This window comes from Canis lupus, chromosome 5 (genome assembly GCF_048164855.1).
Source record: "Canis lupus baileyi chromosome 5, mCanLup2.hap1, whole genome shotgun sequence".
NCBI lineage: Eukaryota > Metazoa > Chordata > Mammalia > Carnivora > Canidae > Canis > Canis lupus.
This window is the reverse complement of record NC_132842.1, coordinates 8150664-8168332: the sequence shown is the minus strand read 5'-3', so window position 1 is coordinate 8168332 and position 17669 is coordinate 8150664. Positions and strand designations below refer to the sequence as shown.

At 43.5% G+C, this 17669-nt stretch overlaps 1 protein-coding gene across 4 annotated transcripts in view; it reads left to right on the top strand.

Annotated features, from left to right (window-relative positions):
• Window positions 1-5866: 5866 nt before the first annotated feature.
• The window catches only part of OTUD1 (OTU deubiquitinase 1), a 90568-nt gene continuing 78765 nt past the window's right edge, over window positions 5867-17669 (top strand). Inside the window, exons 1-4 of one of the 4 annotated variants that reach the window (XM_072825368.1) lie at window positions 5867-7564; window positions 8831-8878; window positions 10737-10854; window positions 12905-13097. In XM_072825368.1, the coding sequence (XP_072681469.1) occupies window positions 6000-7490 (1491 nt within the window). In that variant the 5' untranslated portion in view covers window positions 5867-5999 and the 3' untranslated portion in view covers window positions 7491-7564; window positions 8831-8878; window positions 10737-10854; window positions 12905-13097. Of the gene's footprint in view, window positions 7565-8830; window positions 8879-10736; window positions 10855-12904; window positions 13098-17669 lie in introns of those variants that run through there. The other 3 variants (XM_072825366.1, XM_072825367.1, XM_072825369.1) reach the window with 3 other exon arrangements.

Genomic DNA, 17669 nt, shown 5'->3' with positions numbered 1-17669 from the left:
ATCTGAACCTCCCTGTGAATACCAGGCCTGGCCTGCCTTCTGCTCTCTCAATAGTCCATTGAATTCCACAAAAATGCCATTGCATGAGTGGGGGCCTAAGCCATATTGCTAGTCATTAGGGGAACTGTTGGACTATTTATCAAAAGGATCTGTCCATTTTCCACTCCTGAACTTAGGAAACGATTACACATACTTCCCAGCCTTCCCTCCATTCTTTGCCCTATTTCTTTTTTCCATTAAAAAGCAAAAGTCTACTGATTACTTGATCTAGTTATCCTAAATTAATTTAGATTTCCTGAGTCATGAGATCTTTAGATAATGGGATTTTCAGTGATACTAATAAATACAATTTCAGAAGAGCTATAAGGTTAAAATAATTAAGAGGTGCTTTCACTTCTGCCTAGAGATTTCACTTCTCCCCAGTGACATGTCAGCAGTAGTAAATGTGCTGGGGAGAGAAGACTGAGATGTTTGCATGCTATGGTGCCCTTTATTTATTTGTTCACTTTGAATTGTCAGTATAATAAAATGAATATATGTCAACCTACACAATATTTCCCAGGGTGCTTTCCTCTACTGCTTATATCCCATTTTTGCTGGGCAAGATTTAGAAAATATTTATTAAGAGCCTGCTATGGCCCAGGCACTTTTCAGAATCTTTTTTCACAAATGCTACATATTTTAAGTGATTGGCATTATATATGATTACGTTCCCATATGGTTGTGCATATTAGTTTCCAGTAATTGGTGAACAGAATGTAAAATTATCTTTTTATATCATGATGATTACACAAAAAGTTTAAGAAGGAAACCAAAATTATAAATTCAAATAACCCAGCTTTTCTTTTTTTTTTTTGTATATTTTTTATTGGAGTTTGATTTGCCAACATATAAACACCCAGTGCTCATCCCGTCAAGTGCCCCCTCAGTGCCCATCACCCAGTCACCCTATCCCCCTGCCCACCTCCCCTTCCACTACGCCTTGTTCGTTTCCCAGAGTAACCCAGCTTTTCAAATATCCTTTCACCTGACCCTAAATAATTTGATTTCAGTAAGCTTCAACTCTTTGATATCCTCTTAACAACTACTTTTAAGTACCATGAATTTATCAGAAAAATCATTAAAGTATATAAAATGTGTGACTCGTAGAAGGCTTCTTAAAAACAGCTTTATTTGGATGTAATTCACATACCATAAAATTTACCCAAGTCCTCACCTCATACCATCATCTTTGCAGGTTCAATTTTAGTTCAACTCTGTATTTTTTAGAATATTCCCAGAGTTATGCAACCATTACCAACACTCCGAGAAGAAATCCATTCCCATTGGTAGTCCCTCCCAATTCGCCCTTCTCCCTAATCCTTGGCAACAAGTAGTCTATTTTCTATCCCCATGGATTTGCTTATTCTGGATATTATATATAAATGGAATTATGCACCACATGTGGCCTTTCCTGTCTGGCTTCTTTCACTTAGAATGTTTTCAAGGTTCACCCAAGTTGTACGATGTATCAGTATATCCTTACTTTTATGAATGAATATTTCACTGTGGATATACCATATTTTATTTATCTATTCATCAGTTGATGGGCACTGGGTCCTTTGCACCTTTTGGATATTGAATAATGCTACCTGCTGAGGCTGATTCACAAGTTTTTGCGTGGACATAGGCTTTCATTTCTCTCGGTTATATACCTAGCAGTGGAACTGTTAGATCATGCGGTAATTCTATGTGTAATCTTTTGAGGAACTGTTCTTTTACAGAATGTCTGCATTGTTGTAAGATCCCCTAAGGAATGTATAAGGAAGGGTTCTGTTTCCTCTACATTTTCATCAACACTTGTTGTTGTCTGACTTTTTAATTAGAGCCATCCTGGTGGGTGTGAAGTATAACTCACTGTGGGTTTTGATGTGCATTTCTCTAATACTAGTGACTTGGGATTTTTTTTCATGTGCTTATTTGTTGTTTGAATATCTTCTTTGGAGAAACATCTATTCAAATTATTTGACTATTTAAAGAATTGAGTTGTCTTTTAATTACTGAATTCTAAGACTTCTTTATACATTCTTTAAATATTTTATTTTATTTTATTTTATTTTTTCATTCTTTAAATTTTAAACTCCCTTGTCAGATACATGATTTGTAAATATAGTCTCTCATTCTTCAGTTTCTCTTTTCACTTTCTCTATGGTGTCCTCTGGAGCACAAAGTTTTTAGTTTTGAAGTCCAGTTTATTTTTTCTTTTGCCATTTGTGCTTTTGGTGTCACATCTAGCAAACCACTGCCTGATTCATAGGCACTGAGATTTCCTAATTTCATCTAAGGATTTGGTAATTTTAGCTCTTACATTTCATCCATTTTGAATTAAATTTTGTGTATGTTGTGAGGGAAGGATCCAGCTTTATTGTTTTTATGCAGATATCCAGTTGTCCCAGCACCATTTGTTGAAAAGATGATTCTTTCTCCCATTAAATTGTCTTGCATCCTGCAAAGTCAATTGACTGTAAACATATGGATTTATTTCCAGACTCCATTCCATTAATCTATATGCCTATCTTTATGCCCGTACCACATGGTCCTGATGCCTGTAGTGTTGTAGTAAGTTTTTTTCTTTTTTAAGATTTTATTTATTTTAGAGAGAGAGAGAGAGAGAGCACACAGGGGGTGGTGAGAGGGAGAGAGGGATTAGAGGGAGAGAGAATCTCATACAGACTCCTCACTGACCATGGAACCTCCTACAGGGATCCATCCCATGACCCTGAGATCATGACCTGAGCTAAACCAAGAGTCTGATGCTTAACTGGCTGAACCACCCAGGCACCCTTGGTAGCTTTGTAGTAAGTTTTGAAATTTGGAAGCATGAGTCCTCCAACTTTGCTCTTTTTCAAGATTGTGTTGTTGTTGTTGTTTTTTTTTATCTTAGGTTGATACAGAAATGATTATTTAATGAATGAATAAATGGATTAATGTTTGCATTTTTAAAAGTTTTATCTTGGGGGTAGGGAGGAGGTTAGGAATTTTATTATCTTTAAAGGAATGTAGCTAAGAGATGGTGGTTATTTACATGTACACACCTGCAAAAGAGCATGCCAGGATTGGTCCTATTTTATAAAGCTGCTTTTGGTGACTAGGTTTCTGTTAGCTGGGCTGTGTGGCAAATGTTTCTCAATTTTCTGTAATCGGTACCATGTTGAGAGCATAGCTGGTGCTCAATAAATATTCATTGATTAAATGCCTTGTCCTTTTTGCTTTGTTTTAACTTATTGCTTGTCTTATTCCTACCCTTTGGTTGATAGTTGGTAAAATTTTCTGTTTTTCTAGCCATTCAATGACTGTAATTTTGGTTTAGAATCCTATTTTCCTAAACTTCTGCCAATTTTCTTCACAGCACCAAAATATGCTAGACAGATGATTTTCCAGGATGGAATCATTAGGAATTCTTCTCAGATGGAGTATTAAGGAACTGGATTTGCTACCCTAATCTCTTTACTATCATTTGCAAGGAGTTGCCTTTTTTTGATTCCCTCGGGCAGGAAACAACTTCCATTTCCAAGTCTGGCAATCATTCCTGCTTTGAGTTTCCTGAAGTGTCATTTCCTCTGAGTAGACTTTTCAGATTGAGATATAGAGTGGGCATGGATTCCATAGTGAATATGCAGCCTTGCACAGCCCACCACATCCACCACCGCCCCCCCCCATCCCACAAGATAAAACAGAAAAAAAAAGAGCCTTCATTTATTTAAAACTTTGTATTTTGATATGTTTGTTTACATCCATCTGTTCCTAATTTGGTACATTTTCCCTGTGTTTACCCTAACCTGTTAAAATACATCTTGCTTTAGGATTCATATTGAAGTTCCCTTATCTCCCTCCAGGCTCGTTATGCTACTCTGCTAGTCACATAACGGGTACTTAATAAATATTATTTGAGATTTATTTATTTGTCTTGCCATCTGTTTCAGAACATAGCTACTGAAAGGCTCAAGGTAGAGCTCAGTGTGAAGTGTTTAAGACACAGAGCAATAGATCCCCGCAAAAGCAGCGATGAAATCTAAGTAATCTCCCTTTTCTAGGTAGCCATGGGGGCAACCAGCTTCCAATAGGGTAGTTACCATTAGTTTTTATTTCCTCCGGAGTTGATTTACAGAACAGGTTGGAACGACCTCAGCAAAAGCCTCAATGCTGGGATCCTCCTGCCAGTCACCTACGCCTGACCCCTGCAGAGGAAAATTCAAAGCCCTGGCGAGCGTCAGGAGACCGGGATCCCAATTCCGGGGGGAAAAACCTTGGGAACTCATTCTCCGTTAATTAGTTCATTCTGTAAATATTAGCTCTAGCTCCATAGCCAGGTACAGTGCTAGGGGAGGTCACCACAACAGCCAACAGGACCAAGTATTTTCATTCAAGGAGTTTACACTTCAAAGTAAGGTTTGGGGGGGGGAGTGGGTGGAAGCATGCGCCACAGTCCACAGCTATTTCCCATTTCCTTTTTTTTTTTTTTAAGATTTTACTTATTTATTTATTCATGAGAGACACAGACAGAGAAGCAGAGACCTAGGCAGAGAGAGAAGTCTGATGCGGGGAGGCGGGGGGGGGGGGGGGGGGGGGGCTTGATCCCAGGGCCCCTGGGATCACGACCTGAGTCCAACGCAGATGCTCAATCACTGACCCCCACCCAGGCGTCCCTATTTCCCCATTTCTTAAAAAAGGTGAGAGAGCTTCCACGTTCAGTTTGAACGCTTAGGGCCTGTTACTTGCAGGTGATGGAAGCTCAGAACACAGCACACCTGCCCGCTAGTATAACCAACACTCGGTTGATCAAATCGAACACTTTGGCTTCCCTTTACAGAGAGGATACGACTAGCACCGGTGAGCACAACTCTTTCCAATATTCTGCTCGGCCTCGGCAGGCATCACGACTGACCTACGGTGGGCGGTGGGCGGCTGCACCTGATCTTCCAAAGGCTGTTGGAAGGGCTTCCCATCGCCCAAGTCGTGTGTTTGCCCGTTGACAGGGGCGAGGGGTGCAGAAAAGTTGCTTTCGGTTGGGCAAGGCAGCAATCGCGGGTGGACGCGGGGCGTCACGGTGTTTTAACACTGTGACCCAAAGAACTGAAATCAAAAGGACGGCAGCGGTGCCCTGGCCCTGCAGGGGGTTACAAGGCTACGCTCCGTCCCGGAAGCTGCCTTCGAACCGCACGGGGTCTAGGCGGCGCAGCTTCCCCACGCAGCGCCCACCCCGCCACGATCCGCCGCGGCAGCCGCCGCAGGAGCAGGAGCGCGGCGCGGCGCCAGGACCCGCCGCTGAGGAGCAGGGAGCGTCCGGCGGCCCCTCCCGCCCCGCCCCCTGCGCCGCGGGCCCCGCCCCCTGCGCCGCGGGCCCCGCCCCCTGCGCCGCGGGCCCCGCCCCCTGCGCCGCGGGCCCCGCCCCCTGCGCCGCGGGCCCCGCCCGTGACGTCCGCCGAACGGGCCGGGGGGCGGGGCGCGGGCCGGGGGGCGGGGCGAGCCCGCGCGGCTGAATGGGGCGCCGCAACGAGCCGCACATTCCAACGGGCCCACGTGACGCGGCCGCGCGGCCTGAGGTAAACAACCGCGGCCCCGCCTCCCGGCCCCTCCGCGCGCCCTGCACTGCTCCTCGCCGGCGGGACGCGCTCCAGCGGGGCGGGCGGCTTTCCCCGAAAGTCCCCAGCGGCCGCCGCGGCCGGAGCAGCGGCAGCGGGCGCGGCGCCCCGGGTGTGCGGGAAGAGCGCGCCGGCCCGGGTCGAGCGCGCGTCCCCTCCCCGCCCCCACCGCGCGTTGTGGCGCAGCAGGAATTTGGCGGGGACCCGGGCGCTATTTGCGGCTCCTGACGCGCCGGCGGCCGGCGGCCCTTGGGTCATTTCTATTCTAGGGGCGCCGGGTCAGCGCGCCCGGCCGGCCCCCTCCGCCGGGCCCGGAGGGTGTGTCCCCCTCAGCCCGGCTCGCCGCGCCTATAAGGGGCCCGAGCGGCGGGCAGGGACATGCAGCTCTACAGCAGCGTCTGCACCCACTACCCAGCCGGGGCACCGGGTCCCACGGCCGCAGCCTCCGCCGCCCCCGCCGCCGCCGCCGCCGCCGCCGCCGCCGCCGCCGCCCCCTTCAAGGTCTCCCTCCAGCCTCCCGGAGCCGCCAGCGGCGAGCCGGAGCCCGAGACCGGTGAGTGCCAGCCTGCCGCGGCCGCCGAGCCCCGAGAAGCCGCCGCCGCCGCCGCCGCCGCCGCCCCCGCCGCCAAGATGCCCGCCTTCTCCTCCTGCTTCGAGGTGGTGCCCGGGGCCGCCGCCCCCGCCTCGGCCGCCGCCGGCCCGCCCGCCGGGTCGTGCAAGCCGCCGTTGCCGCCGCACTACACGTCCACGGCGCAGATCACCGTGCGGGCCCTGGGCGCCGACCGGCTGCTGCTGCACGGGCCCGAGCCCGGCGCCCCGGCGCCCGCCGCCCCGCGCGGCCGCTGCCTCCTGCTGGCCCCGGCGCCCGGCGCCCCGCTCCCGCCGCGCCGCGGCTCCTCGGCCTGGCTGCTGGAGGAGCTGCTGAGGCCCGACTGCCCCGAGCCCGCGGGCCTCGACGCGGCCCGGGAGGGTCCCGACAGAAACTTCCGACTGAGCGAGCACCGCCAGGCCCTGGCCGCCGCCAAGCACCGAGGCCCCGCGCCGCCCCCGGGAAGCCCGGAGCCCGGCCCCGGCCCCGGCCCGTGGGGCGACGAGCACCCGGCGGACAGGAGCCTCCGGGGCTGGGAGAGGGCGGGCGAGCGCAGCGACCCTGCCGGCGCGGACGAGGCGCGGCGGCCCGACCCGGAGGCCCAGGCGGCCCCGGCGGCCCCGGCGCGGAGCTGCGAGGCGGCCCCGGGCGGCGCGGCGGAGGCGGTGGTGGTCTCCAGGTCGGATCCCAGGGACGAGAAGCTGGCCCTGTACCTGGCGGAGGTGGAGAGGCAGGACAAGTACCTGCGGCAGAGGAGTAAGTACCGGTTCCACATCATTCCCGACGGCAACTGCCTCTACCGAGCGGTCAGCAAGACGGTGTACGGAGACCAGAGCCTGCACCGGGAGCTGAGGGAACAGACGGTGCATTACATCGCCGACCACCTCGACCACTTTAGCCCCCTGATTGAGGGCGACGTGGGGGAGTTCATCATCGCTGCTGCTCAGGACGGGGCGTGGGCCGGGTACCCGGAACTGCTGGCCATGGGGCAGATGCTGAATGTGAACATACATCTAACGACTGGAGGGAGGTTGGAGAGCCCCACGGTGTCCACCATGATTCACTACTTGGGCCCAGAGGATTCCCTACGGCCTAGCATTTGGCTCAGTTGGCTCAGTAATGGACATTATGATGCCGTGTTTGATCACTCCTATCCTAACCCCGAGTATGACAATTGGTGCAGACAGACTCAAGTGCAACGGAAACGCGACGAAGAACTTGCCAAGTCCATGGCCATATCCCTATCCAAAATGTATATCGAACAAAATGCATGCTCTTGAAGTGTCTGAAAACCTACACCCTGGGAGAATTGCATACATAGTTTGTGTTGGGAGAATTACGAACTCTAATCAGGGTAATAGCACTTTTAAACTTCCTAGTAGATTTACTGTAGGTGTAATGCCTTAATCATTTTTTTGAATGTTTTTCTCCTCAGAGCTGAAGGTTGCTGGGCACCTAAATAATGTTTCATGATGGCTTGGGGTGATCCTACTGCTTATTTATAATTTGCTGTATAAAGTTGGCGCTACTTACAATTTGCAAGCTAGTTTCTCACGGTGTAAATTTGTTCATTCCTGGTAATCTGTTTTCTATAAAAATGTATTTTTGCACAACGTTTTTAAGAATGGGTGTACCTTCATCTATGACGTGTTCCGTTTTGACAGACAGCTTTCCGGCATCAATCCAGAGAAAGTGCTTTATATGAAGTTTATTACTTTGAACAGAGTTTGTGATTCAGTAGTTACTTTATGTTGTTCGATTTGAATTTTATGATTCTTAGATCATTATTTCAAGTGGATATTAATGCATTTGTGTTACCAGATGATTGACCCATTCCATTTTAATGAAAAACAGATTGGTTGTTTTGGAAATCATTATTTTTCTAGAAATGGTCAGCCTTTAAAAGAGAAATATTTAAGGGAGGGAGGAGTTTTCTGTAAGGGGGAATAGTACCAGGTCTTCTTACTTGAATGGAAGTCTGATATTTGCAGATGGCAGAGTGATGACTATTCTGTACTTTGGTTGGTGTTTAGAGTAGATTGGTGCTCTGAATTGTTCTTATTTATATTTGTCATTTTGTTATAAGAGCATTTTAACTTTGTGACAAGATAAGCCTCCTGCTTTATATAGCTTCTTGGATTCAACTAAGAGATTTTAAAAAACTACTAGCATTAAATGCCTTGAATCAACTTTGGCAGTTGTTTTATAGCAGGAGAATAGTGTCTTAATATTTTATTCCTTTTAAATTCTCTCAAAAGGCAAAATAGGATTGCCCTGTATTATGTACAAATAAAAATGTCTGTAAACAGATCTTGTATGGTTTGCTGGGTCAAACAATGTTCTCAACCTAAAATCTATCTCATTTCCACTTTAACTACTTCTAGTCATATTTATTAAGTGCTGCAGTTTGTACTTTTTTATTTTGTAACATTTTGTGATTTTTTTGTACAATACTGTATTTGTACAATAGAGCGATTCTCAGCCAATGGAATGAATGAATAAAATGCGTACTTTTACTTTTACAATGTCTTTTTGGCTAAGATGCTTTTTCAATTAAAAAGTGACACTTGTAGGAGCCTCTCTTACATACACACTCTTTTTTTTTTTTTCTTGTGTAAAGATGTCCCAGAATTATGAGGGAGATTTCTTAAGTTCTCACATGAACAAGGTAGGATAATCATTATAATTTCAAAGGATAAGTCTTAATGAAATATGATCTACAGATGGAGTAACTCAGGACATTGCTTTTACCATTTCTAATTATAATCCCTGCTTAAAACTATAGAGGTACCTGTTGGCTAATAAACAGGGAAGTACAAGAATTGTGTTAACCAGCACAGTGTCTAAGTATCATAGTTTTGTGTTTCACTTACTCTCAGCACAGATTTAAATGTTTCAGAGAGTAATCAAAACAGTGTCCTAATTCTTGTCCAGTCTGGGCATCTTGAGACCATGGGAATCTATTAATTTTAAGATGTGTTACTGTATTTAGTAGACAGGTACACCTGTATGCATATCTGGGTATCTTGTTTATTACAGAACAAAAACAGCTAGTTTGGATATTTTACTTTACAGCTGATAGGTCATATGTTTATATTTCATGGTTAAAGACGCATTGGAGCTTGAGCTCATTGCTTAACCACATTTTTGGAAGAATGCCATTGGTTATCAGGACAACTTCCCTTAAATGCTAACTAATGAATTTCTTTTCAATGTTAACTAATCATGCATCTCTGGTTTTTTGGGTAAGAAGACGTTTGCTTCACTGATTAAGTTGGGAAAGAAGTTTTTTTTTTTTTTAATTACCTGTCTAAACATACTTCTTTCCCATTTCTCCCCTTAATTTAGACATGTAAAAATTTGGGCATACTTAAAACTTACACAAATGAGTAGACTAATTAGATATGATATCCTAAAAAGCCATCTGTAAGCACATTACTGTTTTAAAGAAACAAATTTTTCTGGGTTCTGTTTCATTTTCGAATTAGAATCCCAAGTCCTTGATATTTACATCCTCAAGGGTGATGTGTTTAAAAGAATTTAATGGATCCTCAGGTCCTGTTGCATTGGCAGCATGTTTTCTTAGTTGTCTTGCCTGAAATGTTTATGCCTTTCACATTCTCTTTCTATGGCTTGGTTTTCTGAAGAAGTGTAGTGTTGGTCACTCCCTCAGGCTCAATATTTATTCTCTACTGCCGTACCAGTTTTATGTATTAGCAGTAGCAGACCTGGATCACTGAAAACGCGTAGTCGAAGAGGTGGAAATGTGGTTGACTCAAATAGATTTTATTAAAATCTATTCCTTCAGAAACTCTTTATAGCAGCTAAGAGGTTCCAGACTATGAAGGAAACTCTTGGTGGCTTTGAGCTAAAGTTTCTTTAGAGTTTACCCCCTTCTCCATAAAATACGATGGAGGCGGATAAAGCCCCTAGGTCAATCCAACTGTGGTTTCTGGTATATTAATGTGAAAATCATACTATCAACTTGAAAATTTTACTAAAGTGGTATATGAATAAAAACCGATACAATTCACTATTAGTGTGATTTTTAAAATTACTGTTTGATTTTTAAAAAATTAAATGGCATAGTACTTCAACATTTTGGCAAAAGCCTAATTCCCTGAACCTTTTGTTCATTTTTCCACTTGTATTTCTGTAAGATAAGAAAATGTACTCATTTTCATTTATTTAATTGGACTAAGCAGTAAACCTGTTGATAAGTGTCACAAGGACATGTACATGTGATTCTTTAATTACGTTTTCCTAAACTTGTAGTCCATATGCTTTATATGCTAAAATTCTCATAGGCACAAAGCCTTTCTTCAGATACCACATTCTATAGAGAGGAGGTATCTGCCTTAGGATTTCTTTAACATCAGAATTGGTTAGCCTCAGCTTGGGTAAATAATCATTATGCTGCGGTGTTTTCTTGTTAACTTTTGTATTAAAAAAAAAAAAGGATCTTGAGCTAATTCTCACTACTTTATTAAAATTTATTTTATGTATTTTCCCTCTTTCCCTAAAAGGTGAGAAAGTTGAACTCTAAAATTTTACCGTGGTATTCAGTGTGCTCATATGGAGGAAAAGCGTTACTGATTAAAAATAGGTTTTAAGCCTTTGGACATCTGATAATTTAATATGCAGGTAAACATACTGGATCAATATAAGTATGTATTTCAAATGTGTTACATGTTCACACTTAGCAGTTATTTGTCACACGAAATCTTAAGTCCAGACCTTATTACTATTTCTGACATTCCTGGAGTGTCTATAACCATCTCAAAGAGGCATCGAGAAACTAGATGACATTTAATTCAGTTTTATTCCCTAAATGTACTAAATGGAATAGACATGGACTATATACTATGTTCTCTGTGGAGTCCCTTGGTTCCAACCTAGTAACTAGCAGAGTAAACGCTCAGTAAACATTTGTTGAGTGAAAGAATTAATTGAAGGAAACTATGAGCTTTGGGAAATATTTATTTGGTAGATGTGAAATTAAATAAAAATGGAGTCTACAGTAACTGAGAATTACCACTAACAAAGTGATTCTGAGCATTTTAAAGAGAGGTCGTGTCATAAAAAGACAGTGAAGTACTGAAGTCCGTAAGTGGAAAAAATAGATTGTGAAACCCAAAAAGTAGAATTTGATGCTATCTTTGTGTCATCTTCCAAACATCTTGAGCGCTAAATTAAGAAAAATTATTTAAAAACAGAACCTCCATCAACCTGAAATGATTGTGAAAGTGTTCTCTTATCTGAGAGGGACTTGCTCTGACTTGCTTTAGGGGTTTCACCTATCCCAAGTCCAGTCTACAGCAATTCCTAGTTCTGCTGTGTTTTCTTTCTATAGCCTGGTCGGGAAGGAAATGCTGGACAGATTTCAAGCATGCTTTAGGATTGTTGTGTTCAGCAGCACGGGCTGCAGGCTTATGCCATTGGTCAATGCGGGCTGGACAAGTAGCACACATCAGATCAAAACAGATCTATGTGGGGTGGGGGGAGAAGCAGTGTATTTCCTCCTACTGTAAATTAGGTCAGTGACAATTATTCTGTGGGTAGAGGTCAGAGAGAGAGAGAGAGAGAGTGAGTGAGTTCACTGTCATCAGATAAAATCCTATCTAGCCTGGTTTTCACAAACGAATTTTCTAATGGAACGGTCTATTTATGTGTAAAATTTAAAACAAAACTGCTTTTGATAAAATTCTTTAAGGAGCAATCGGTGGTGCACTTATTTGCCTTTGGTAAGATAACTGAATAGTTTTTAATCTTCCCTTAATGACTGAGGGCTTTCATGATGGCATGGGTATATGGCCCCGAAGCCTTGGCAGATTGCTGAGGTGTGACAGTCCCTTTGTACTTTAAAAGACCTCAGGGTGCTAGGACTTTTATCTTTGTGTTGAATATTTTCCTATCCCCTCCCTCCTGCTCATCATTATTTTCTACGTTGAATTAAAGGACACCAACAAGCATGCTTGTCAAAATTGACTCCAAGATCATAGGAAATGGGTTTCTAATTTGAGAATAGGATGCTCTGCTATGGGTAATGTACTTACACTTTAGTTTTTGGTCAACCAGAGAGCTTTTTTTTTGCTTTCATCTCTGTCTTCTTTTTTGCATTCTGTGGTGGTATCCTGGAAATGCCAAATTTGTCTGATTAAGGGACCTCTGCACATATGCAGTGCCATATGAAAACAAAAGACCCCTGGGGGTTAACCTTCTCAGTCCTCAAAATTGCAGTTGATTTGTCATTGCCTGGTTAATACTTTGCCTCCTCTCTTCCATATGTAATCCTTTTTAGTGGGTACCTGCCGGTTGTCTCTCTTTGATTTTCGTGTTTAGTTTTCTGGTTCACTAAAGATGTGCTAATTATGAAGTAATTCAAATATCAGTTCTTCACTGAAGACTGCAAGTTACAGTACGCAGAGATAGGTCTAGTACAAATACGACTACTGTCTTTTGAACTCCTTTAATGAATGTATATTATGTCTACACTGGGCAAATGTAGACTACGCGGTTGTATTCCGTAGCTTATCAAGGTACAAAAGAGTGGTGTGCAAAGTAGGTGATTGTGAAGGAAATTTATCCCAATGGGTCGCATAACACCTGTGCAGCCAATTTGTAAAATAAACTCAAATAAAGCTTTCAGTTCTAATGACAAACAGGAGACATTCACACCTTTTGTTTCTTACAGTGAAATTTGACCTGTACGGTGATGTAATAGGAATGAAGAAGTAGAAGAACACCACGAGGAAATCCTTAGCTGTCACTCCACTGTCCTTGTCATCTTGCTGAAAATTGCCAGGCCTAGGGGGAGTTCACAGATTTTTACTTAAAATCTGAACAGCGCTCCTATCTCAATAAACAGTAGATGCCTGAAACGGAAACCTCAGTGGCTGCTTATTCTACAGAATTCCAGGGCGGAATTAGAAGGGAGATTTAAGATGGATGTTAAACTTCTCAATATACAGTCGTTTTCTCTGACGGATTTTCCATTACCTTCCCACATTATTGATAGTGGCTGCTGGCAGCAGGCAGTACTGCTCAGAATGGTGGCAATATGCAGAGAGATGGCCAGACTGGTGTAGAATGCACCAGAAATCTACAGGAATAGACGGTGTGATTTTAATAGTTAAGCTAAGCTTGTAACAGAAGTTTTTCTCTCTTTCACTTAACTGTTCCAAAGGGAGCAGTCCAGGCTGGCAGGGCAGCCACGCTCTGTAGAAGACACATGTCCTGGGACACTGCCCCTGTGCGAGTGTAAGCTGGGCCACCACCAGGTCTGCGTCGTCACTCGCAGAGCACACAGCGGAGGGGGCACACTTCGCCTCTGCTCTCGTCTGTCGGCCCGAATTTTGTCAGATGGCCTTATCTAACTGGGGAATATCAACCAGACTGTTCCCAAGAAAAGGGTAAATGGATCTTGGCAGGAAAATAGCAATCTTTTCCAAATCTTTATTTGTCAGGAAATGGTTTAGGGTGAAAATATCTCTGAGAGGAAAATGATAATATGGAAGTATCTGTGCATCAAGGGAATAAAATATCCTGCGCCTGTTTCACATTACGGAGATACAGAAGTGGGATTCACAGTGGCCACCATTTAGCGTTTCTTATCAGCTCCTCAAAAAAGTGTTTGCCACAGGTTACACGCATACATGCACAAAGCCTTCCATGTTTTGAGAAGGCTGCTTTTCTTCTATTTCCTTTCCATTCTTAATTGTTTCTTAGTATACAGAAATATCTCGAAAATCTGGCCTTCAACACAAGCACTGTTTTTCTTCAGAAAGGACAATATAAAACTTCTTCCTCTTACGTTTTTATAGATCTTGCTTCTTTCAGATATTCCTGGTTTTACTTCTCTCCCTTTCTCTGTGTTCCAATTTTTTTTATTTACATTGTCCTGCTTGGTTTTCTTTTAGAAGAGCTGTATGTACTTAAAATAAGGCGGTCTTTTTTTTTTTTTTTTTTTTTTATGATAGACATAGAGAGAGAGAGAGAGAGAGAGAGGCAGAGACACAGGCAGAGGGAGAAGCAGGCTCCATGCCGGGGCCTGATGTGGGATTCGATCCCGGGTCTCCAGGATCACACCCTGGGCCAAAGGCAGGCGCTAAACTGCTGAGCCACCCAGGGATCCCAAAATAAGCTGGTCTTTAGTAAGTTTTACTAATATACTGATTTTGCTAATTTACTCAGTTTTTAAAAGAAGATGTCTACACCTCACCTCATCCCATAAAAAAGGGGGAAAACCCCATACCACTAGCAGGTACTTGGTGGTCTAGAGACTTCATATAAGGGTATTTAAAGATGAGCCTTGGGATCCCTGGGTGGCGCAGCGGTTTGGCGCCTGCCTTTGGCCCAGGGCGCGATCCTGGAGACCCGGGATCGAATCCCATATCAGGCTCCCGGTGCATGGAGCCTGCTTCTCCCTCTGCCTGTGTCTCTGCCTCTCTCTCTCTCTCTCTGTGACTATCATAAGTAAATAAATAAAAATTAAAAAAAATAAATAAATAAAGATGAGCCTTACCAGGGGGACCTGGGTGGCTCGCTGTTAAGTGTCTGACTTTCGCTCAGGTGGTGACCTCGGGGTCCTGGGATGGACCCCATGTCGGGCTCCCTGCTCAGCAGGGAGTCTGCTGCTTCTTCTGCTCCTTCCCCTGCTCATGTTTATTCTTTCTCTCTCCCTCTCTCAAATGAATAAAATCTTTTTTTAAAAAATATGAGACTTGGGATCCCTGGGTGGCGCAGCGGTTTGGCGCCTGCCTTTGGCCCAGGGCGCGACCCTGGAGACCCGGGATCGAATCCCACATCAGGCTCCCGGTGCGTGGAGCCTGCTTCTCCCTCTGCCTGTGTCTCTGCCTCTCTCTCTCTCTCTGTGACTATCATAAATAAATAAAAATTTTAAAAAAATAAATAAAAAATATGAGACTTGCCTTCTGTATAACTCCTATAACTCTTATTCACCTTCTTAAGATTAATAAGAACCCTCAAAAATGGGTCAGAGTGGCCAACTGTAAGCATAACCCACTCTGAGAGATGGTCACTAAAACTCTTGTTGAGAAGGGGACCCTCCCAGTTGAGTCTAGGCAGCTGCATAACAAGCAGAGCCTTCGTGGGGGTTACTAAAAAGTAATTGATGTAGGGGCACCTGGGTAGCTCACTCAGTTAAGTGTGCAGCTCTTGATTTCAGCTCAGGTCATGATCTCAGGGTTGTGAGATCGAGCCCTGCATGGGGCTCCATGCTGGGTGTGGAGTCTGCTTAAGATTCTCTCTCTCCCTCTGCCCCTCCTCCCTCTCTAAAAAAAATTTGATGTAAAGAAAGCCATAACTGACACAAATATCCATAGCCAAATTATTTATCCTGCCGCAGAAATATATTATCACAAGAGAAGGGTAGTGGTCTGTATGATGCCTAAGGAAAAGAGAGCCCAGGAACAATACATTAGTCAATATGCCTGTATTTATCTAGTTAAGAAGGTGTTCTGGGCAAGCCTCACTAATATGCCAAATAGATAAGAAAAATAAAGGAAAATGTTTCCTGGAAATATGAGGTAAATATTCATTCAACAAATATTGACTGCCTCGAGAGTACGTACTGTGGTAAGTAGTAGGTAAACTCACGGGCTGTGTGTAATAGATCTTTAAAAACTGGAGGCTATCATAATCGTATCTTGCATGAATTATTTTGCTCATGGGAGGTCTTTGGAGTCAAACTAGCTAGGGTTCAATTTGAAGGTGAACCACTTTACTGTAAGCATGACTTTGGGTGGGTTAGTTAACCTCTTTAGCTCTGCGTCATTTGTGTAATGGAAACAGTTATATATTTATTTCAGAAGGTTGAGTAAGGATTACATTAGAAATGATGTGTAATGTACATATCTCAAGCAAAGAGCTAGCACTCATTAAATGTTAGCTACTTCTGGAATTATTACCTTTAGAATCACAGGACAGGTTCATTATGTGCATTGAACCTGGCTTACAGCTTTGCTTTCAGTTTTGATCCTGATTTTCTATTTTAGGCTTACTCTGATTGAAATGATTTTTTAGTATTGATTGCTGACTGGTGATGTGCTTCATTATTATTTATTAACAGGGTTTTGCTTCTTCTTTATTCATGCAAATATGTTCTTTTAATATTTTTGCATTGGCATATTTAGTATCAAAATTCTATTTCAAAACTTGAAAAGTGCTTTTGAAAACAGTGATTATTGTATAGATCCACATATGTGGTGTTTGTATTTTCCATTGGTCAATACTTGTTGATGTTGATAGCTTCCATTTGCCTAAAAGTATCAAAACTATGTTTGAAATGTATGCATTTTTTTGGACTAGAGAATATTAAGTGAAATTTTGATCATCTTGGTACATGTGCTTAAGAACGGTGGGATTCTTTCTTTTGATACAACATTCTGCTTTTACTTGCCTCATCTTTAGTATAATGTCTCACCTAATAAATTTAATCTTATATTGGGGGGCAAGACTGTGAATTGTTTAGATTTGCAAACCTCATTTCATCCTCACCACCTTTTGTACAGGAGGAAAAAAGATAATCTTTGTTCTAAAAAAGATGAAATCAAAAGAGAGAAGTTGTTTTTCATAGATAGTGACAATGTTGGGACTAGGACCCAGGGCTCTTTACCTTAAACCAGAAAATTTTAAGTGACAGCATATGTGTTTTCCCCAATGGACTGGTAGTGGCTACCAAGAGCCCTCTGTTGAGAAAAAGCCATGCTCAGGCTTGGTAGGGGAGAGTCCACAGTTCATGAGAGCAGAAGGAAGTGGCAACCCACATGATAGGTATTTGCTCTTTGCATGTTAGATCATGTTGTCTACATGACCTTTTTTGTGGGTACTTTGCAGAGTTGAGGACAGCCTCATTTATAATCATTCTCGATGAAAAAATAGCTGCGTTTAATTTTGTAACTCTCAGAAAAAAGAAATATTCATGCTTCAAATTTCACTGTTTAAGCAAACAAATTCTCGGTATTAAGAAAACATAATTTTCAGGACGATGCAAAGCCACATAGATGAGGATCATTAGTTTCACCAGGAGATGGATGTGTATCTATCTATCTATCTATCTATCTATCTATCTATCTATATTACAATACATATACCTACATATAAAAATACACACATAGAAATATTGTAATAAATATATATATGCATATGTATGTGTATATATATACCTTTATTGTATTTGTGTGTGTGTGTGTGTGTGTGTGTGTGTGCATGCAGAATAGAGCTCAGAGAGATGTAGTAGGGCTGGAGTGGGGCATGGGGATTATAGATTTAGAGATCTTCCAGGTAGGGCACCTGAGTGGGCCAGTGGTTGAACATCTGCCTTTGGCTCAGTGTGTGATTCTGGGGTCCTGAGATCGAGTCCCACATCGGGACTACAGGAAGCCTGCTTCTCCCTCTGCTTGTGTCTATGCCTCCTCTCTGTGTCTCTCATGAATAAA